General features: G+C 42.5%; 2 protein-coding genes across 3 annotated transcripts in view; one reads left to right on the top strand and one right to left on the bottom strand.

The window, feature by feature from the left end:
* Positions 1-19,981, top strand: part of LOC104041736 (granulocyte-macrophage colony-stimulating factor receptor subunit alpha-like) — a 26,366-nt gene extending 6,385 nt beyond the window's left edge. The window contains exons 2-12 of one of the 2 annotated variants that reach the window (XM_064437825.1): positions 2,975-3,092; positions 3,265-3,398; positions 4,411-4,522; positions 6,165-6,294; positions 6,387-6,562; positions 7,703-7,842; positions 8,925-8,957; positions 9,930-10,059; positions 10,710-10,803; positions 11,434-11,515; positions 17,000-19,981. In XM_064437825.1, coding sequence (XP_064293895.1) covers positions 3,005-3,092; positions 3,265-3,398; positions 4,411-4,522; positions 6,165-6,294; positions 6,387-6,562; positions 7,703-7,842; positions 8,925-8,957; positions 9,930-10,059; positions 10,710-10,803; positions 11,434-11,515; positions 17,000-17,065 — 1,185 coding nt within the window. In that variant the 5' untranslated portion in view covers positions 2,975-3,004 and the 3' untranslated portion in view covers positions 17,066-19,981. Of the gene's footprint in view, positions 1-2,715; positions 3,093-3,264; positions 3,399-4,410; positions 4,523-6,164; positions 6,295-6,386; positions 6,563-7,702; positions 7,843-8,924; positions 8,958-9,929; positions 10,060-10,709; positions 10,804-11,433; positions 11,516-16,999 lie in introns of those variants that run through there. The other variant, XM_064437816.1, reaches the window with a different exon arrangement.
* On the bottom strand, positions 19,695-23,280 carry SLC25A6 (solute carrier family 25 member 6). Its single transcript, XM_064437834.1, has 4 exons — positions 23,103-23,280; positions 21,624-22,110; positions 20,708-20,848; positions 19,695-20,345 (listed from the first exon to the last, which is right to left on the bottom strand). Exons 1-4 carry the CDS (start codon positions 23,211-23,213, stop codon positions 20,188-20,190), a joined length of 897 nt encoding a protein of 298 aa, XP_064293904.1. The 5' UTR covers positions 23,214-23,280; the 3' UTR covers positions 19,695-20,187.

Genomic DNA, 23,280 nt, shown 5'->3' with positions numbered 1-23,280 from the left:
ATATGCATTCTCCAGAATCCCACAAGGCCTAGGAAAGCTTGTGTTTCTTACCTGGTGGGGACATAAATGTTTTCTTATTGATCACATCCGTGGGTCTCTGTTGAATGTGATCGTACTGTCACACTTGACAGAAACCACCTCCAAAGACTGCAATTTGTTGCCTTTTTTCCAGTTCCTCTGTCAATTCTTTCCAGTCCCTGGTGAGGGAACCCAGATGTTGGGCTTCCTTATCTTCTATTTCCTGACTGTTGGCCTGATATCCCAGCATTGGAGCCACCAGGCAGCCATCCACTCCCGTGGCTGACAACTGTAATTTTTCTGCATGTCTCAAAGTTCTCTTGAGGTCCTACGTTTTATTGCATTCAGCTTTCATCATTGAGCTTCATATGAGGCCAACCTCATATGGTCTGGAACAGCCCTTTGGTCAGTTTGGGTCAGCTGCCCTGACTATGCCTGGGCCAGCTGGCCTTTGGGTGAGAGATTGGTAAGACAGCCTTGATGCTTGCATGAGCACTGCTCAGTAATAGCCAAAACGTTGGTGTGTTATCAACACCATTCTAGCTACAAATACAAAGCTCAGCACAGTATGGGCTGCTCTGGGGAAAGTTAACTCCAATATTTCTTAAGCTAGAGAAGGACAACACATGAAAGCACAGCCATGATCTACCTTCTTGAACCAGGCAGCAGTGCCAACCCTCTCCTACATTTAGAAAGCCTGGAAGAGGAGGCATAGCTTCCTACACATGATCTCTATACACTGCTTCACACTGCAAAGACAATATTCACACCCTCTGTGAAAGACAGGAACAGAAAAAAGTAGGCAAAAGAAACCTGAGCAGGTGTAAGATTTAGTTGCTGCTCTAAAAAATGCCTTTAGGAAAAAGACTTCCAAATCAAATAAAATAGCAGAGTGAAACAGAAAATCAAATACATAAAAAATAGGAAGATACTAAAAAGGTTAATAAGACCTCTATACAGCAATAGTCAAAGGCTTTAAAGCAAGTAGTGAGAAATTATTTATATCTCCCAGAAGTAGTGAATAGAATTCAACCAGATCTCCATTGACTATAAAGAGAACTTAAACAACTTGTGCTTATGTAAATACTGACTTGTAGATACTTTCAGATGTCTTAATATCAATATTCATCCCACACAGGATATCCAAAGGTATGCTAATAGGTCTGTTTCATTATCAAGACATAATCAAGGCAAGTCAAGAGGGGAAAGAAACACTGAAAAATATCTCTTTTGTCTTTTGTGGCATTCCTCTTTGAAAAGGATCATTAGCATATACTATTTCACTTCAGGAAATTGGACTGAAAAACACACAAAGACAGAAATACGTTCTAGCAAACGTTGACAGCTTACAGAAAGTAAGTTGTAGGTGTAGAGGACCAGAATACCAAGAATGAAGGTGTACACTGTTTGAAATTACATAAATCTTTGTTCAACTGAACTGCACATGAAGACTTGAGTCACATTCTCTAAAATAGCTCTAAGAAGGTTCAGCATTTTTTTCCTATCCTCTCAAGTATATTTTATAGCCCGAGTTCAATTGTGCATAACTGTAGTTATATTAGTTTAAAATTATGGACATATTTTATGAGCTAGCATCATATTTTCATTACAGAACAGACATCCGCAAAGTTTAATAATGTCCACAGTAAGATTCAACAATTTCTGGACCCGAAACAAATAATAACGAAGAAAGCATTTAAAAAGTTTCTTATTTAATAGTGAGATACAGTAAACTACACCTAACAACTGGGATTCTTTAGTATATTCAGTTTTCTATGAAAAGAGGTGAGAAATGAGAGGCCACATATAAAAATGAAAAATTTATTCAGGTTAGTCAGGAACTGACAGAAGTGTCATCAAGTTTATGATAAATGCTGCTATTTGGGATATTCAGGACAACAGAAAAGCAGCTGAATCCAGGGCTATCCAGTGCCAAATGGCCTTTGGAAAGACCATTGAAATTCTAGCTCCTAAGGTACTTTTCTGAATGGAAAGCTGATCTTAGCTGATCTGTAGTCAGAAAAGAAGAAAAGGTGACAGAAAATAGCGCTGAAATTGATAGATAACACATACAAAGCCAATGGTCTGTCTGCAGTCAGCTTTGATCTTTGCCTCCAGGAAAAGAATGAGAAGTGATTCAGGGCATTGCTCTAAACATTATTTTAAGGGCTTTACCACATGAAATCTTGAAATTAGCCTCAAAAGCCTTTCAGGCAAGACTGTAGATTTGCCATAGTCAAAAAAAAAAGGTAAGCAGGCCAGCATTTCATTCCTGTTAAAACCTGATGGAGACTGAGATCTTTCTCTTCCTGTTTTGCTTAGACAGTTCAGATCTTAGGGTCTTTTTCCATGCACTTCTAAGGCACGCTGGGAGAAGCAGGTACAGGCTCTGAACGTGCCTGGTGGTGATGCTGGCTTTAACAGAGCACTAATGGAGAAGTGAGTCATTCACACCCTGACACAACCAAAAGCCAAACCATCCACTTCCCAAAAGGTGTTCCCAATCCACAAATGATTGAAAGACAGTCTAAATGCTCACTTTGCAGCAGAAGCCAGAGCACTGCATAGGAAAATCTGCAGTGATGTTCACAGGGTCAAGAAAACCTTTCTGATGGCATGGTTAGGATAGATTATGTGGACAAAGTAATCCTAAATCATGGTCTCTGCACTTCATACAGTAAGTTTATGTATCATAACAGTCTGTGGCCTCTCTTTCTCAAACTGCTCTGTTGCAATAGACAATAGTGAGCCTACTCAGTTCTTTCAAAGAAGAGGTGCCTGCCAGAAGTCCTGAAGCACACCCTCTTCTTGGCTTTTCTAAAGAGTATTTTCTAGGGGTGAATTAGACAGCATCTTTGGGTCTTCCCATGAAAGAAAAATGAAGGTTTGCAGAAACCAAAGTACACTTGGGCATCACTTTTCTCTTTTTTTTTCTTTATTTTTTTTTTCCCTGAAGGCTTCATTGTCTCTTTCCAGAGAAGAAAAGATGTTTGATACTCTTGGACTCATTTGCATGATTTGGTCGTGTATGATGCTGTTTCATCCCTTGCATGCTGACATCCAGTGTATGGGGTGTAAGTATGCTTTTGCAGATATAATCTGAGAAACAGGTTTTAATTCTTCACTTATCAGAGGTATTAGCAATTAATCTGGCAATTGTGATTCTTCAACCTAACAGGTACTCTCCTCTGCATTCAACAAAAACAGTAGCATATCCTTACTGAACTTATTCTGTAACACTTTCAGCAGGAGCACAAGAATCACCTATTATGAATGTGAAAATTGATTGGATAAAAACAGAACTGTCCTGGGAGAGCAACAAGAATTACTCTATCTACAAATGTACCATGGAGAGCCAAAAGGAAAGTACAGAGAAAGAGGTAACCTTGCTATTCGTTGAGATAAATAATTGTACCTTTTTCTCTACCTTTTAACAAATTTACTTCCTTTGAAAAAATGAATCAGTTGCAGGTAAAATCTGATCAGTGATTGTTTGCAGTCTACAGCTTGATTTGTCAGGGGCAGTGGAAAGTTGTCACCGGTGCCAGGGTGCATTGGCTGCAGGAGCAGCATCCGAGGAAAGCACAGGAGAGCACAGAAAGCACAGAACTGAAGTTCTGGCGCCAAAGTGGAAACGAGGCAATAGCCTGAACTGTACCTACGTTGAATCATTAATAGGGATGTAGCTGCTGAAAAAAGGGGCTGTGAGACAAAGAGAGATTAGAGAGACAGAGACCCTCCAAATAAAAACTGAATTCCCCAAACACTGCCATGGATTTTTATTATCTCAAGTTCTTCACCTGTTTCCCAGTAAATTGGATCATGCCTGTAGCACAGGTTATGTTATAAGCCCACATTACCCAAAGAGAAAAGTAGGAAGCTTGACAGAGAGAGATAGAGATGGCTTATTTAGCCTAGCAAAGCAGATGCCTTAATTAGAAATACATAGTACAAAACCACATCTCATCTTTATTGAAGATTATAAGTATAATGTCATAGACACCTTCCTGATCCCTGGGTAGGTCAGATGAGGGCTTCCATTTTGCGTAATTCTTTGATTAAATTCCATTGTGGTTCCCCCATTTATTAACCATCTTCTACTACGCCACTGGAATACTGTTAGCCTTCTCTAATAGTTGCACACTAGTGTAGCATCCAACTCCTGAGCTGCAAAGCTTTTTGTTTAGTTATGCTTTTGATCACTCAGCTTCATTATACTTCACCCTAAAGTGGTAAAGGAGAGAGTTAGCGCTTGAACCTAAACCACATACTTATACATGCAAGATTTTGGCCCTACACATTGAGTTTCTGAGTTGCACTTCCATAGCCAGCATCATCTAACACCAGCCAAGGAAAATCAGAAAAATAAAACATCAGCATGTTCTTTTTCAGGTGAATAGTCCACTATGCACGTTTCCAGGGCGACACATGCACGAAGGGGCATCCTTTATCATTGAAGTGCCAAACGCAAACTTCTCAAAAAGCTGCACCTTTATCCGTGGAGGTAATGTCTATGGTCTGGATAAGTTTTTCTCCATTTGCAATCTTTTAACGGTAAACATTGCCTTAGAAAACAATTCCCTACATGGTAGGTAACTGCTTTACCTTCTATTAAAAATAATTTTTTGCAGATCTGCTAAAATTATTTGTTCTGTAATCAATGTTTCCACAATTCTGCAAAAGATGCATTACTACATAGGTATCAGTAATTGCATTATTCTCTTTCATGCTAGGGCTCCAAAGTGCCACTAAATTACAGTGGTTTAAGGGTGGATTCAAATAACTGTTCTGATGTTAGAAATTAAAAATGTTAGCTCCCATTCCTCATTAAATGCTTTTCTGCTGGGCTGTTGGTGAGATTGTCAGGGGCCAGACCACAGAGCTAGCTAAAGCCACAGCCTGCGGATCAGTGAAACCCATACAATGGGAGGAGGAGAGGAAAGCAGATGCCAGTGATAAGCAGTTAGGGGCAAACCAAATATAGCAATCTCCTCATCTGGCCCTGGCATGCACGTGCGCACGCATATGCACACACACGCATGCATGCGGGTTCCCTCAGCTGCTGTGCACCCATTGAGATGAGACAACTGTTTACAAAGATATTCTGAGCCTGCCCTGTCTGGGAGTTAATCACAGTGCAATTTAGGCAGATCCTAGGCTCATAATTCCAAACCTAAAATCTTTATGGCCCTTCTTCCCCTTCCTTCTGAACTCAGAGTTCTCCACTAAAATTCCTGAGTCACCACTGCTCCTGCAGCTGTGTAACTGAGGTATTTCAGATTTGACAGAGGTGATGAGATCTGCAGCTTGCTCATACCTGAGCAGGGAAAGTATTTCCTACTGATCTCTTCCTGGAGACTTAACATAGGAAACACTCTCTCTCACGGTGACTCTCAAAACATGAACCAGGACACACTGCCTCCTAAAATCTCCTGGTTTTGGCGTTCGTCCCTGTCTGGCCGTCATCTCCAAGCATGCAGGATCCCCAGGGGAATCCCCCCCTGATTCCAAAAGGGTGCCCTCAAGACTAGGTGCTGGAAGGGGCTTGAGGCAGCAGGACAGGAAGCTTCCACCCTTTCATGGAAGTTAGGGCATGCCACAGAAAGAAGCAGAAAATTGGCTGAAGAAGAGGGGAGGCTGAGCATGCCTCCACAGCCCAGCCATGAGATAGCTTCCAAAGAAACAAGGTTCCCACTTCAGTGTGCTCCAGAAAAGGAAGAGATCAAGTTGCTGTTGCCCACATCAGGGTGGAAAGCTCTAGCTAGGATGCTATTTGGACAGAGGGCAGAAAAAAGCCCCACCTTACCTTTAGAAGTCCCAGCTTTTTAAATGCTGTGTGTAAACACTTCAGGAGTGAATTCCTGGGCATTAAGTGCAAAAGGAGAAATACTTCTCTCTGTAGCACCAAGATGATGTTAAAAGGCAATGTGCCTTTACGTGTGTGAATGCTCTCCTCACTCCCAGGTTTCACAGTTCAGAGGTAGCCAAAATAGGGTGAGTTCAGCTTTCCCACAGTTGTCACGTCTAACCCAAGCAATAACCAGCTGGAACTGCAGCTGTCTAACATATCTAAGCACGTGCCAAGGTTCTCCAGCTTGGGGCAGTCACAAGATGTTTCCTCATCACGGAAGTTCCTGTGTTTGCAGGCATGAATGGGTCAGCCATTGAAAACTTCTCCTGTGTGATTTATAACGTTTCCCTCATGAACTGCACTTGGCAGGCAGGCAGGAATGCTCCAGCAGATACCCAGTATTTTCTCTACTGGAAGAACTTGAGGTAAGTAGGTCTGCTTGAGTCTAGGAAAGTCTCAATTCTCATTTGACACATCACACTGCCCCCATTTAACTCAAATACCTTGCTATGCACAGAGGTGACAACGAAGTGGAATGTGAGCTTTACATTAAAGACGAAAATGGCAGAAACACGGGATGTAGGTTCCAAAATGTGAGGATAGGGGATGAAGAAGCCTACTTCCTGGTGAATGGATCTAGCAATGGCTCTGTGATCCAGTTCTATGATAAGTACATTCAACTGTATAAAATTGGTAAGTGAATATTTTCATTTTATTTCTGCTTTATAAAGTAAGGAAGAGGGGAAATTTTCTCTGAAGAGAAAACAAGAATAAAACAAAGTCTGTAGCCATCACACTGCAGGACGGGCTTTGCTCCTGATAGCTGTCGGAATATGGTTCCAAAAATTAACTAGAACAAGCAAAGGCAGAGGCAGCCTGAAATAAACGCTTGGAGAAGTGGTGTGAACTATGGAATCTAAGTGATGAAATGCAACGGTTAGACTTTCAAGACTACCTTTCTATGGGCTCATTTTGCTACCCCTTAATTCCACAAAGAGCCAAAAAGAGTCACAAGAGCTATGTGTCCTAAAACCAGAGGGAGGGTTCAACTTGCAACTTAAGACTGTGTTAGTTAAATATGTGGGTACCTATGTGTGAGTTACGTCTTTAAGCTCCGATAGAGATCTGGGACAGGATTCAGTTGCCCAAAAACCTGCTTCTAGTGACATTCGAGATACCCTCAGACACTTGAGGCATCCACAAGGCTTGCAGATGTGGCCCAGGACCTGTGAGAGACCAGGGTCCTCTTGGATGTGCTATGTGGTCTGAAATGCACAATGTGAGACTGAGCCCTGCCTGCAGCTGATGCAGGTCGCAAAGCCCAAACTATTCAGCTGAGCACACCTGTGCCATGGTACACCAAACAGCTTTGCAGACATCATGGGCACTACTGATGAGGTCTCTGCTGACTATGGCAGTTAGACACTGAGGTCACACCTAGTCAACTATATTTTAGGCACTCAAATTCCAGTGACTTGGTCTTCCAACTGAATACTAGCACACACACAAAAAACCTCCATATTTTTTCCTGTGGAGACTTGTATTGTCAATGTGAAATTTAGATGTAGAAGAAAATGGCACTGTGCTGATTGCACTACTGAATTACACAAAATTATTCATACTCTTTTTACACCACCTTCAGTTACTTCAGATGTCCAACAACTGAAGAGCTATATTCCCGAGTCTTGCTACTGTATTCTACTCATCTTTACCTGATAGCATTTAACATCAATAGCACACAGCTGTCCATCAGTTTGCTCCGCTTCACATTTATTTTGGGGAGTTGAGCTGATTACTGGCCATGTCTACATTAATTATTTAATTTCCTTCCAGAAATACTCACTCCTCCGTTGAACGTCACTGTCAGTTGTACTACACATCCAGCAGGTTGCATAATTACATGGCAACCACCCCTTACAAGTCACATGAAAACTGAAACCTGTTTTCTGTATGGAATTAGCATAAAAAATAAGGTAAAAACAATCTCTTGGTTTGTATTTGGCACCATACCTATGTACATGCATATCTATAATGTGCAAACTTCTGTTTCTTTTATCAATTAACTTCTCTCCCATAAGCTGTATGTGCTCCTGACCAGCCCTGCTGGTCTCACATCCCACTGCTCGTGACCTTATTTCAAACTAATGAGAGGTACAAAGCAGAAAAGCAGGGGAGAACAGGAAAATGCTGTCCAAAGACCTGAGATGCTCTCCTGCCTGAGCACGTCTGACAAGTGGCCACATGATGGCAGCCTGTGATCTGCAACAAGGGCACTGGCCAGGCCACAGCCTCCAGCCCAGGCCAGGGACCCTCACGCTCCCACCTGCTTCCCAGGGCATCTCGGCGTCAGCCCCCCGACAGCATTTTGTGGATGCTGGAAAGATCCACAGTGCCCCTCAAGTTCACCACGTGGGACAGTTTTGTCCCCCTCAGCCCCCACACTTCTCCTCCACCAGCTCTCCCGCTGTCTGTTGTCCTTTGGCAGCCTTCCCTCAGACGCCATCCTTCCCCTGGAGCCTGGTTGACCCAACCAGACCCTCACCTGTCTACACAGTGTCTGCCAAAACCTCTGTTTTGAATCCAGTGCTGAAATAGAAACCACTCTTCTGAAAAATTAGATACCAGTGACTCGGGGGAAAGTTCACACAGGCCCAGGGTAGATGTCTGCAATGGAAGCGTTTGCTTTTCAGCAAGTTACTCCTACTGTCTCTGCAGTCAGATGTGCTGCTTCCCACCTCCTTCGACAGCAGATGACAGACAAATCGTGTCCTAAAGTCCTTCTTTCTTTCCATTGGCTTAGAGGCAAGTACAGCTTCTCACAACCACTGATAATTAACTCATGTTTCCTTCCTTTTCTAAAATGCAATGGAGGAAGCCAAAACTCTGAATAAAGTGCTATATTCTGGGACATTACTGGAGCAGAATATCCAATTGATTTTTCAGTTTAAAATTACTTATGAACTTTATACGCAAGAAAAAGAGAACAAAAGAGGGAGAAATATTTGATTATTTGACAAGAAAATAATAAAAATTAATATTTGTCTTTGGTTTGCAGGATGAGCCCGAAGAAAAGAATCAACCTGTAGAAGTAAGTATTCTTGTCCTATAAAAATTTGTACTTTTGCCCACTTAAGCATATAAATACCATTATACAGAATATAGTTACTTCTAGAACTATAGGGTTTGTATCAATATAGCAATAAGAATTCAGGAAGATATGTTCCTATGGTATTTTTATGTGGAACCTTCTTAATAAATCCCTTTTGGATGGGATATCTTACACCCGGCAAAATTTTCCATTAATTCCACAAAACTTCATAATTTCCATTTATCACACAAATAGGTTTTTATTAAAACAGATGTGACATTTTGCTTAACACAAATTGGAAATATTCTCTATCTTGTGTCTGTTGCTGGAAGAATATGACTGTAGTTCAGGACAGCTAGACAGAGGGAATGCTGAGATCTTCAAAACCTGTGGATGTTAATCGGGATTCCAATACACGCTGTCAGTCTTCCCCTCACAAATGAGTGGTACTTTCAGCCCTGAAAGTGTCTTAGGCTTGGCGGATTCCAGACTTTGTATAAAGTATCATGAAGCCAGATGATACGTATCTGTAATTGGATAGTCTAAAAAGCATTAAGTCTGTTTAGCAAAGACAGACACCTTCCAGGGAATATTTGCATGATTAACGCCAGTAAAGTTTGCAAGGTGAATTTACAGGGTACTTCTCCAGTTTCAGCTTTCTGCCCGTCTGTATTTTTTAGGATCCATAAACAAGGACAGGGGAAAAAAGTGTCCTTAAAGCAAAAAAAATTAAATTAAATAACAAATAAACTTCAAAATCCAACTTTAAACTTAAAAAAACCCAGAAAGATTCAGTGGCAGGATGAAATAATTTTTCATGGTTTTAAATTCGGAGAGAACAAAATTTAACTACTACTTACAAAATCACACAAATTAGTTTTTTTATAGAAACTGTATCAGGAAATCAAACCCCAAATGTTATTAATATTTGCCTATGGGGTGAAATGAACAGTCTGATTGCTTTGATTTTAGGTAAGGAACCACAGCTACACATTCCAAAATTACAATGAGAAAAAAGAATACCTTCTGAAAATCAGAGCACGTGGAAGAAACTGTCTCATAAATGAAAGCTGGGGGGAATGGAGTAAAACCATCAAGTTTGGTAAGACTGTGAAATACTCTTCTACTATGGATTTTCATTTTTGGTATTACCACGCTTGCCTCCCTTTCTCCCTTACACTCACAGGTACAAATAAGGTCTCAATTCTTACCCAATGGCATGGAAGGAACCAGGTGGAAATCATTAATGTGGAGGAGATGTTTAAGTACTATGGCAACAGAAGCTGATACCAGCCTTTGATTAGTTGGGATCGTGAAGGCAGCAGTTTCTCAGATGCCAGGGCTACAGGACCAGGCTGAGACAGACCCTGTCCTGCCTTTAGTCCAGAGCACTGAGTCTATCTTTTAGTTCTTTAACTTTTTGCCATTAATATCATCCTCTTCCTTCCACATCTTCCTTTTTACCCTTTCCTCAACACTCTTTTTCCAGTTCCACCACTTTTGCTCTATTTTTCATTCTGCGACACTGATTCTCCTTGTTTTCTGGATTATTTATTTTTTAATTCTCTACATTTTAAAAGTGTTCCAGATGGTTTAAAATGCATCCTGCCTACCTCAACTTTTTAATGAGGTTCTGTAGGAAATCAAGTTGAAGTCTTTCAGACTACTTGAAAAATTGGGTGAAATTTGCATTCATTACTGACAGCTAGCTTTTTGGTATGCTGAAATATTTCTCTCTCTTGGATGTTTCAGGTGGAGGGAAAGATTATTCTATTTTTGTGATTTTATTTCTAATAGCACTTGGAACAATCTCAGTGACACTGCTCTCATTTTGTTTTTTCAAAAGGTAAACCAACTTTATTGATGTAGAAACTATTGACATATTATTATATCTATGAAACACGTTCCTCCTATCTCCTACTTTCCTACCTACAAACTTAAATGATTTGGTTATTAAATTCATAAAGTATTATCACCAGTAGTGTTGTGGGTGTCCCTTCAACATGCAAAATCACTACAGGTGAGAAAGGATGTTAAAGTTAGTAAGTGATTAATTCCACTAGATCCTGCAAAAACATTTCTGTTCTTATTTTTAAGCGTTTAACATCCACGTGGCTTTGAAGCCATTGGTTTCATACAGTACTGGACAAGAGGGAATGAGGACAAATAAACATGTCATTATTTTGATAAAACCTCTCACTTGGCAGAAGAAAGTTATGTTGTGTGATTGACTGAAAGTCATTGTTTAATAAAATATTTACTGTGACTCTTGTCACAAATTTTAGTCAAGCAAGTGATAAGATAGTTACCCACCAGTCTACATTCAAAATATTTTCCTTCTCATTTAGCGATTTGCAGAGCAAGAGTTATTCAATCCTGAAAGTAAAGAATGTCCTTGAGGTGCAATACAAAATGTTTGTGTAAGTTATATTACCAGTATTTTTAATTTCTTCACAATCCTGTTTTCTACCCAAAGGTATTGTAGTTCCAAAAGCATATTTTTTCCCATTCCACAACCGAGAGACAAATTTAACGCATCAACTGATGAAGATATGCAGGTACGCTTTCTTTTCAATTCAGTCTGATTTGTTAATTATAAACCATGATAGGCCAAAGACGAGAATAGTTGGCATATAAAGACAAGAGTTAAATTTGGTCCATTAAAACCTAATTTGCTCCCACGCAAAGTATGCTCTTTGGAAGCTAGAAATGCTCTGTGCCAGTACTGAGACTAGCCATTATCCTGTACATATTTGCAGCTGCAATTTAAGACCAGAGTTATCACTTTTACAGAGACCAGTAATTTCTGCGTGTACCAGTTTTGCTAGGTTGCTGTTCATACTTTGAAAATAACCTAAGTGAGAAAGCATTTGCCATTAGCATTTTCAAATATCAATGATCATAAAATAATGTGAATATGTATTTTATGTTTGACCTAAAGCCCTGTAAAATAAACTGTCGCACTGAATCATGAAAAGCAGGGCTGGAAAGTCTCACCAGGTTAACTAGCCTTCCTCTTTACTTCAGCATAGGATTAGTTATGACAATTTTGATGTTTTGTGCAAATTGTATTAAATCGATATTCTATAGCATCCCTACACTGTCTATTCTAATGTTTAATTATCTTTACTTTCAGAAAGCTCTTTTAGTAGCCTGTTTTACTGCACGTAAAGTCCATTACATCTTATCCTTATTCCTTTCCTGTTTACAGCATATCTGGCACACTGTCAACAGCAACTAACTCTTCCAGTCTTTCTTCACATGTCATGACAACCAGGCTTCAAATCATTCATGCTTCTCTTCTCATTTGTCCACCTGAAGAGTGATTTGCTCAGTGCCTGTATAGTGAGGGAATGCTTTGTATCAGCTGGCTAAACCAAAGATGTAAGTCAATAAATCAGGCCAGTTGTTTGTTGCTTACAATGTTTCAGTGGGCAACACCACCCTTTTCAATGAGGCTTTCAAAAGTGACACAGAAATTTTCCACCAATCCTTTACAAAGAATCCACAAAGCTATTACTACTAAAACTTTCCAGGTTTGGTAACCATACATGAGCACATTGCCATAACTTACTTGCGTCTGTTCCTACCATCTTAGGCCTTAATAGAAGGGAGATAGCGAGGTAACTTGGATGAGTTTCCTCATATATCTTAAGTCATAAATACCAGATACCTCACTTAGTATTAGGCTGCCAGAGCTAAGCCTAGAAAGCAGCAGTCTATAGTCCATCAGAAGGCATAGGCAGGGCAGGAGAGGCCGGGGAGTGGCATTGAATGTAGTGGAGGAGCTGGAATGCATGGAGCTTGCAGTTGGAGATGGCACAGTTGAGAGCCTCTGGTTAAGGGTTAAGGGACAGAAAAATAAGGAAGATGTTGTCATGGGAATCTACTAGAGGCAGCCACCCAGCAAGGATGATGACACTTATGAGTTATTCTTCAAGGAACTAAGGGATGCCTCTAAATCATCTGCCCTTGTCCTTATGGGGGCCTTCAACTTGCCAGATGTCAAATGGGAATACCACGCAGCTGGGACAAACAGGTCCAGAAGGTTCCTAAACAAAACGGACATTAATTTCTTGGTACAGAAACTGAGGGAACCAACAAGGAAAGGTGTCTTCCTCGATTTGTTGCTTATTAACAAAGAGTGAACTGGTGAAGTGGTGATTGGTGGCTGCCTTGGCCACAGTGACCATGAAACAGTCAAGTTTAAAATCTATAGTGACAGGAGGAAAACTGCCAGCAAGTCCTCAACTCCGGACATGAGGAGAGCAGACTTCAGGTTGCTCAGGGAACTGCTTTGTAAGGTCTCCTGGGGAAAAGCTTTTGAAGGTGCTCTGCTCCATCAGTGCTGGTCACTTTTTAAGTACCACTTCCTAAGAGTGCAGGAGCGGGCAGTCCCAAAGTGTAGGAAGTCAAACAGGAGAGGCAGAAGGCTGGCTTGGCTGACAAAGGGTCGTCTTCTAGGATAAGATGAAAAAGGAAAGCATATGGTCAGTGGAAGTAAGGTCAGGCAACATGGGAGGACTACAGAGATGCTGTCCGCTACTGCAGGGTAGAAATTTGTGTAGCTAACGATCAATTAGAGTTGAAGCTGGCCAGTACTGTGAGGGACAATAAAAAGGGCTTTTTAAAATATGTTAGTGGCAAAAGGAAGGCCAGAAATAACATTGGTCCATTGCTTGATGAGCATGGGCACCTCACAAACAAGGCAGAGACCATTAATGCTTTCTTCACCTTGGTCTTCAACACCACTGATGGGCTCAGGAACCCCCAGAGCCCTGGGCTTGAGCACCATGACTGTGGGAATAATAAACTCCCAATCAACCCCGACCTTGTGTGGGACTTGCTCTTCCATCTGGATCCCTATAAATCGATAGGGCCTGATGGGATTCATCCAAGGGCACTTACAGAGCTGGCTGATGTCATAGAGAGACCTCTCTCAATGATTTTTCAATGCTCGTGGGAATCTGGAGGGGTCCCAGTTGACTGGAAGCTGGCAAACGTTGTCCCAGTCTTCAAGAAGGGCAACCGGGATGACCCCAGTAACTACAGGCCCGTCAGTCTCACTTCTGTGCCAGGTAAAATTATGGAGAAGATTATTCTGGGAGTTATTGACAAACACCTGAAAGACAACACAGTCATTGGTCCCAGCCAGCACGGGTTCATGAAGGGAAAGTCCTGCTTAACAAACTTAATTCCTTTCTATGACAAGGTTACCCATGTAGTTGACCAAAGGAAGCCAGTCAATGTGACCTTTTTGGATTTCAGCCAAGCTTTTGATACTGTCTCTCACAGTGTCCTCCTGGACAAAATGCCCAGCACACAGCTGGATAAACACGTAATGCGGTGGGTGAGCAATTGGCTGATGGGTCAGGCTCAAAGGGTCATAGTAAATGGGGTTACATCGGGCTGGCAGGCAGTCACTAACGGGGTTCTGCACGGATCCATCTTGGGGCTGGTACTCTTTAATGTCTTCATAAATTACCTGGATGCAGGACTTGAAGGAATACTAATTAAGTTTGCTGATGACACAAAATTGGGAGGAGCTGTTGACACTCCTGAGGGCAGAGAGGCCCTGCAGAGAGATCTGGACAGACAGGAGAGCTGGGCAATCACCAACTGTATGAAGTTTAACAAGGCCAAGTGCCAGGTTTTACACCTGGGGCACGGCAACCCTGGATGTACATACAGCCTGGGGAATGAGGGGCTGGAGAGCAGCTCTGCAGAGAGGGACCTGGGGGTTCAGGTCGACAGCATGTTGACCATGAGCCAAAGTGTGTCCTGGCAGCCAAGGGAGCCAGCCATGCCCTGGGGCGCGTCAAGCCCTGCATTGCAGCTAGTTGAGGGAGGTGATTGTCCCGCTCTGCTCTGCGCTGGTGTGACCTCATCTTGAGTGCTGTGTACAGTTTTGGGCTCCACAGTACATTAAGGATATAAAGCTACTAGGGAGTGTCCAGAGGAGGTCTATGAAGTTGGTGAAGGGTTTAGAGGGGAAGATGTACAAAGAGCAGCTAAAGTAACTTGGTTTGCTCAGCCTGGAGGAGACTGAGGGCAGACCTCATCGTGGTCTGCAGCTTCCTCGCAAGGTGAGGAGGAGGGGCAGGTGCTGATCTCTTCTCTCTGGTGACCACTGATAGGACCCGAGGGAATGGCAGGAAGATGTGCCAGGGGAGGTTTAGGTTGGATATTAGGAGAAGGTTCTTCACCCAGAGGGTGGTGGACCACTGGAACTGGCTCCTCAGGGAGCAGTCACGGCCCCAAGCCTGGCAATATTCAAGAAGCACTTGGACAACACCCTCAGACACATGGTGTGAATTTCAGGGTTGTCCTGTGCAGACACAGGAGTTGTACTCGATGATCCTTGCAGGTCCCTTCCAACTGAGGAGATTCTATGTTTCTATGAAATTATGAAATAGTAATTGCTAGTAAAGTAGCAAGCAGTCCTTCAAAAATTGTAGACCCTCTGGATTGCTTTTACCAAATCTGAGGGGCTTCCAAATTCCTGTATATACACTACCAGAATTACTCAAATCACTCCTCTACAACCCAGAAGCCTTTGTGGATGCCGTTTTGTAAATTGTGCCACAGGCACTTCCACGCAGGCAGCAACTTATCAGCAGTAATTATCAGAGTTCAAGTGAAGCCCTCAGCTCAGGTTGCCTCATACCTGCCAACAGGCACTCTGAAGGTTATTTGTAAGTCTGACGTGTCTGAACAGTTTCTAGACTCTTCTTTGCCTATTTTAATCTAGTCTTAAAGCCTAGTTTTGTTTTACCTCTTCTCTCCACACTCAGGTATCTAACCCTGATTGAATGCTGTAATTCTTCAAAACAGGTAATAAAGCACAAATAGATTATTTCAGGAGCTCTCCTCCACTGAATACCAGGACTCTCCCTGGCATTTAGTGCTAATAAATTTATGAGCTATTTTGATCCCGTAATGTCCTTTAATCACACCTTTTAAAATCTTGGATTCCCTCATTTTGTCCCTACTTACTCTACAACCTTTCACATTTTCTCACTGTTTGTCCTGTTTCACAATACAACTTTTCCTCAGATCACTGAAAAACCTCATGATTTACAACCCTAACCTTTCTGCCCTGAGTTTGCACTTGTATCCTTAACACTCGTGTTAAGGAACTGCCAGTTTTCCTGTTCGCTGCGGGTATGATCCTACCAACCAATTCACATTGTTCATCAGACTCCTTGCATTCCTCTAACCCATTTTATTTTACTCCTCTTCCTTCACTTTTTGGGCATTCTCATCCCCAATGCTTTCCTCACCCTCACCCAGAATTACATTTTTAATACTTTTTCCTCTCTTCCTGAATTAAGTGCATTCCAAGAACTTGCCAGACACACTGTGTGCAGATTGCTTTCCTCAGTGAGTGGCTGAGTAGCATAAAACACCATGAACATGAAGCCCTGCAGTTCTTACCAATCCCACAGATTTCTTAGACAAAATTCCCCACTAAGACATCCTGGTTTGATGTTCTGTAACATACTGTCAATATGACAGTAAACTTGCCTTTTTTTTTTTACCCCCCTCTCCTTTTTCCAGTACTAGTCCTCCTATTTTTTAAATCAAATTTATCTCCCCTCAGTATTTTAAGCCCCAAGCCCTGTATCAGTACTATGATCTTACCCAGCAACTTCCACCCTTGTAGGACTGCAAGTTAAGCAATATATGAGAGCAACCAGAAAGTCCTCTGTAAGACTAGTTGATGCCTACATATGGAAAACTCAGGCAAGTACTCAGTGAATACACTACTTCTGTTGTCTCAATTAAGGTTGCCCAGCATTTAAATCAACTTTTATTCCTTTTCCTTCAGCTCACAAATAGCTACCACTGATCATACATGTTAAAAGTCAAACAATCCTTAACTGTCCTTGAACTATTTTCTCCTGCTTTGCAAGCATTTATGTCTTAAAATAGCAAGATGAGGTGCCTTTGGTACTGGTGTATCTAACATTTAGAAATGTTCTCTGATTAACAGTGACTTTGTAGCTTATTGTGTGTTGTAAAATTTCCTTTCTCTTTAGATAAAGTATGTAAGTCTACAAAAAAGTTGCATCGAGGAAATAACTGTGGTCGAAGAGATGACTTAACTTTCCAAAAAGAAAATGCTTAAGATTCCCCAACATGAAAGAACATCATGGATCCTCCTAAGGCACACTTCAAAGCAGACTACAAATGAGTATCATCACCTGTAGAACTATTTGTTCCATAAAAATCGACCTAAAATGGAGCAGCAGAAGCAGAGAAGATCAGTGAAATTTGTTCTTTTCCCATTGTTCAAAAACACAATGCGTGGCAGCTAAGCTTTTCTGCCAACACCTGCTGTGAAGACTTGCTTAAACCTTGCTGAGATGATCTTCAGCGTGAGGCGAGGGGTCTCATCCACAACACAGAAGGAACTGGTTATTTCCAGTCTTCATTGCTATGGTGCTTCTTTCCTCTGATTACAATTATTTCCTATACAATAAGACAGTAGTTAATTTTCCTAGCTTATTTTTATATATCCAGAATATCTTCTGAAGGGGAAACTAGTATTCAAAAATTTAAAACTGCCCTTCAGCCTTGCAACCAGCAATACCGAACTGTCTCAGTACATTCAATAAACTATGCAAAACCAGAAATGTGAAATGACACTTGCCAAAAATAACTATTAATGCTGGGCTGCCAGTCAGCCACTCCATCAGTTCAGTACTTCCAATGTAGACTTAAATCAGTATTTAAGTCTCCAAAAAAACCCAGCGTAACAGTTGTGAGAATTGGTATAAAATCTGTAATAAGATTTAATAGCTGAATTTAAATGTAAAGATTAGCTCACACCAATGCATTTTATTTATCTCCTTCAAAGTGTTCAAGCCCTATTTCTAATGCCTTTTTAAAATACAGGCTTTAGATGCCAGTATTTTCTTTTACAAATTCCAGATATTTTCCTGTTAAAAATGTTTTTCAAAATAAATACATTTCACCAAGTCTTTCAATAAGGCAGAAAACAAATGCTTTTTTTAAAAGTCTCATTTATTGTTTGCCTCTTATGTTCCCACACTGTATAATCACACATTGAAAATTGCTGCTGCACGACTAAGGGAAGCCATATACTAAAAAAAAAAAATGAACACCAAGTAGTACATGCTGAACGCACAGCATAGGTAAATTGCAGTTCCACTTAAAAAAAACCCAAACACCCACACTTGCATTGATTTCTTTTCCTATTTCTTGTGGTTAAAACCTAGTTCTGGAGGGGACAGGGGAGGTGGGGTGAAACACCTCCTCCCCTTTTAGGGGCTGCTCAAGCAATTGCCATGCTTGGTTCTTCCTCACAAAGCTAGGGTCACCATACACTCAGTGAGGTCACAGGAGGTATTCTATCACTATCTCTACTTTTCAAGCCGCTGATAAAGTAAAACTAAGCAAGGTATTTATATAGACAAGAGCTCTTCCCCTGCCCCCCACAAATAATATAATTACAACAGAAACAGCAGGCTGATTGGCAAGGACAGCATCAAGTGACCTGCCCGCACCACGAGAGCTACCATTACTGAACAGGATCACGATGCTTGCAGGAGGTACATAAGCCTGCTATTGGTCTGTGTACAAAGTAGCTGTGTAACGTACTTACATTCATACACAGATGTTGAAAGCAGTGCTTCTGCAACAGTGGAAGGAAAAAGGTAAATTATGTTTGAAAGAAGGTAGTAATCAGCCAAAGCTGAGTAGTTAATTTAAATACTTCATCTCAAACAGCAACCTCAGAAGGCACACAAAAGAACTCAAGACAGCTCAGTCAGCCTTCAATGACTCACACAATGACACACTGTTCCCTTCTCAAGATACAGGGAGAGTTCTTGAAAACACGATTGCAAGATGAACACCTTGTTTTCCTCTACTGGTCCCCCTACCACATCTTTGCAGATTATGAAGTACAAAAGATTATATACATACGAAGAACGGCACATAGGTATTACATTACCCCAAACAGCAGTATGAGAAATAATTTCATCCAATTTTGGTCATCCGACAATCAGTCAGTCAATATTGAAGGCTGACCTACCTTGACCTATATTTTACAGGTACACAGGATACCTATTCTCTCCCACACACCCCATCGACTTCACCTTTTAGAATGAGCCTCATTTCAGATTAAGTTCATCTTCCACAGAGGTCCTGACCACTGCTACAGATCAGGCCACACAATTTCTTGAATGGCACAATCAGCATTTCCAAATAGCAGCAACAATACAATACATAAGTTACTCAGAAGTTGAAGGCATTTACTAGGTTCTGGGGTTTTTGCATGAATGCCATGTTGCTTTCTGTATTGATTTAAAAAACTTATTTAATTTTAAGCTGTTTTACCAAAGGCAAGGGTGTTACTTTTTGACTGTCCTTGGGACTTTTCAGTTCTCCTAGCACTACAACAGAAACCCCCCCATTTTAAATTATATGAAAAGTTGCAAATCAAGTTCTAAGAATCATGCAAAAAGCCACTTGCAGCAGCCAATCATACACTATCAGGCACAAAGAATGGGAGCAGTTTCTATTAGTATAACCCATGCTTCCCTCCCCACGAAGTTCTCACATTCAGTTATTTCTTAAAAAAAAAAAAATCAAGCTTATTCTCTTACAGAGTACAGTGTTAAGTGTATCAGAGGAACCATTATCTGAAACAAGTTTTCAAACAAAAGAGGCTTTCCCAAAGCTTTTATGTAATAATTTCAACACAGACAGAGTAAGTATGTTTATTGTTTTACAGCAGAATGCCCCAATTTAAGAACAAAATCGCTAGATGTTCAGCTGTGCAAAATGGTACATAGTGCTTCAGTACAAGTGGAAAAGAACATGATTTGTTAGCAAGTACTTTCAAATACAATTTTATGGTCCTGGAAGATAGGACTTGAAACTGGGGACTGATCCACAGGCAAACAAGTTTTTCTACCTAAATTGGACCCAGCTGCTTTGGACCCAGAACCAGCGCCACTCACTCCTCATTGCTGGGGGAAAAAAAAAACAAACGCCACACTGAATTGCCGGATTCAGTGTCTTCATGCACATTACTGAGAAATGGATCAGTCCTCTATGTCAGTTTCTAGCCCCATCTACACACATCATCTGGCTCCGATAAATAAGACTCACAGGAATTTCTTGAAGGTCAATGGTCCATAATGGTAGTTATTCTACATGATCTGCTCAACTCGATTTCCAACTCTAGTTAGGCTGCTTAAATGATTTTCTTGAATTCGTCGTACAGCACAAGCACAAAAGCGCCCCCCATGCCTCTGAGAACATTAGACCATGCACCCTTGAAGAACGCCTTTCCTCCCTCATCCCTTGCAATCTTCCGCCAGCAGTCAATTGTTCCAGAGTACATGATATCAGCTGTAGAAAGAGCAAAGAGTTTTTAACTCTTATGATTGTATCTAGGATGTTTTAAACAATTGCCCTGTTTCACTTCTCTAGCTTTGTGATGTCCCAAACCACATTTTAATATTTGTCATTGCGAACAGGCAGTCCATTTGCCCACTTCACTCTATGAAGAAAAGTCCTCAGCATAATTCCTGACAAACACTGCAAGTTATGACCCTACTGCATTTCCTCATATCCTTTAAATATCCTTTAAGTATCACTTAAATTGGACTTATGGAACAAGGAACTGTGAGTGCTATTGGGGTGACTACTAGGAAAAAGTGCCCTCCATCTTGTTAACGTTGCTTGAAGAACTGCACAAATTAACAGCCTACCTCCTTTGCGTCCTGACTGCATCATCATTCTACGCCGCACTGTATCAAAAGGATAGGAGACCACGCCAGCCACAGCAGTCACAGTCTGGGCAATCATCCAACTGATGACAATATGAGTATTTCTGGGATCCGGGAGCATGCCTGCAATAAAAAAGTAATTAGCTTTTTATCTTGTACGTCCTCCTCCAGTTCACTCACTGCATGACAGCTACTTTATTTGACGAAGCATTGTAAAGCCATACTTTGCAGTTGCACCAAGACACTTGATAAAAGTGAAACATGCTGAAGCAGTATTTGAAAAAAAAAACAAACCCCACAACAAAACAAAAAACCCCAACTAACTCAAGGAAATTCACAGAATTTTCTTCTCAGTAACTAAAACAGGTAACATTTAGGCACCAGGACTCTTTTCAGACTAGCGTAAGAGTAGATATAACTATTCCCTGCTCTTTATAGAAGTGAGTGTCAAAGTAAGTCATTGTCCCTGTGAATCACCTTAAGCTATCAGGTAGTACCAATGACCTCTACGCCCAAATGTCAAGCTTAACAAACAAGTGCTTTGTAAAAGCATTGCTCAATCCCATTCTCCTAAACCCACCCAGATTGCTTTAACATAACTACAATAATGCACTGAACAAAAAAGAACTTGTAATTACGTACTGTTACCAACATGTTTTGCTGGCATTAGGAAGAACTCTAAGTACAGAACCAGCAGGATTCAGAAGTAGCATCCTGCCATCAGTACAGGCCCAAGTTTTACCTTGAACACTGCAGTGTCGCTGATATCCCCCCTTCCAACTCCTTCACACACACATAAACTCTAGTTACTACAGACACAAAGTAACATCCGAGAACAGACATGAAGAGACAACACAAGTCTGAAAATGGGTTTATCAGATCCTCTCTGAAATTTTACCTTTTGCTGTATCATATATTCCAAAGTAGGCAGCTCTATAGATGATGATGCCTTGGACAGAGACATTGAACCCTTGGTACAAGCCACGAAGACCATCGGACTTGGTAATTTTGACTAGACAGTCCCCTAGACCAGTGAATTCTCTGTCTGCACCAGCTTTTCCAACATCAGCAGCCAAACGGGTTCTTGCAAAATCCAAGGGGTAGACAAAGCAGAGGGAAGTGGCTCCAGCTGCACCACCAGAAGCCAGGTTACCAGCAAAATACCTCCAGAATTGAGTGTGCTTGTCTACACCTCCCAAGAACACCTGCTTATACTTATCCTTGAAGGCAAAGTTGAGAGCTTGAGTTGGGAAGTATCTGATGACATTTGCCAAGTTTCCTCGCCAGAAGGACAGCACTCCTTGTTCCTTTGGAATACGCACTACACAATCGATGATACCCTTGTACTGCTTATCGGCAGCAATTTGTTTACTTGCATGTTGTACCTGCAAATAAAAATATGTATTTTGACTGTATGCCTCGGCAGGCCTGCACTACAGCTGGCGTTAGTCTGTTAGTCTGCTTATGGTATAAAAGAAAGAGCCGTTACGCTCGAATGCTTCATGGCAGTTGTACATGGAGATTAAGCCTGCTTACTGTGATAAACCAGCTGTGACAGCAAACCTGCAAGAAGCAAAAGCTCCTGGGGTCATTTTGAATCGTAAAACCTAACAAATAAAATAGCGTTTATTTGTATTTTGGCGAAGACCACAGCACTTGAGGACTGACAATTCTGAAGAATTAAAAGCCTAGGTTTTACACGCACGCGAAACATGGGACCGTGCGCGGGGGAAGAACCGCAGACGCAGGAGGCCTGGTACAACCCTAAGGACCACACAAAGCCTTAACGCTGCTTCCCAGCTTCCTGAGGGATCGGGGCTTGCCCAGATGGGAAGCGCCAGCCGCGAAGGTCACGCGAGTCACCTTGGGGCGCCCGGCCGCCTCGCGCCGGCCGGCCCGCCCCGCCCACAGGCTCCGCGCCCCTGCCGCAGGCCCAGCCCCACCCCGCACGCGGGCCAATGCGCTGCCCGGCCGCCACGTCACGTGAAGGTCACCAAGATGGCGGCGCGCTGCCGCCCTCCCCCACCCGCCCCCTACGCGCCGGGCGCCAGGAGCGGGACGGGAGGAAGTGACACCGGGAACCGCCCCCTCGCCCCTCCCCCCGCACTCCCCCGCGGCCCGCCCCCGCCGCAACGCCGCGCCCCGCATAGCGGAACCGGCTTCCCCGCCGCCGCGAGAGCCCGCCACCCACGTGATCTGCCGGCCTGCCACCACCCCGCGCGCACTCTTTGTTCCGTGGGGGCGGCGCCCTCCCCCCTCCCTCCGCCTTCCTTCCCCCCTTCCCCCCCCTCCCCGGGCCGGGCCGGCCTCAGCGGGCGCCGGCGGGGAAAGGTGACGGGCTGCCCCCACTCCCAACGGGCTCGGCCGCACCGCTGACCTGGAGCAAGAGCTTGACCCGCTCGATGGGCGCCACCGCGGTCTTGCTGATGGCGGCGGCGACGCCGCCCGCCAGAAAGTCCTTGAGGAAGGAGATGGCCTGGTCCGCCATATTCGCGCCGCGCCGGAGCCGCCGGGTAAGAACTGCCGCTGCCGCTCAGGCCGAAAAGGCGGGACTG

This window comes from Phalacrocorax carbo, chromosome 1 (assembly GCF_963921805.1).
Source record: "Phalacrocorax carbo chromosome 1, bPhaCar2.1, whole genome shotgun sequence".
Lineage (NCBI taxonomy): Eukaryota > Metazoa > Chordata > Aves > Suliformes > Phalacrocoracidae > Phalacrocorax > Phalacrocorax carbo.
The sequence above is the reverse complement of the archived record's forward strand: the minus strand, read 5'-3'. Positions and strand labels throughout refer to the sequence as shown.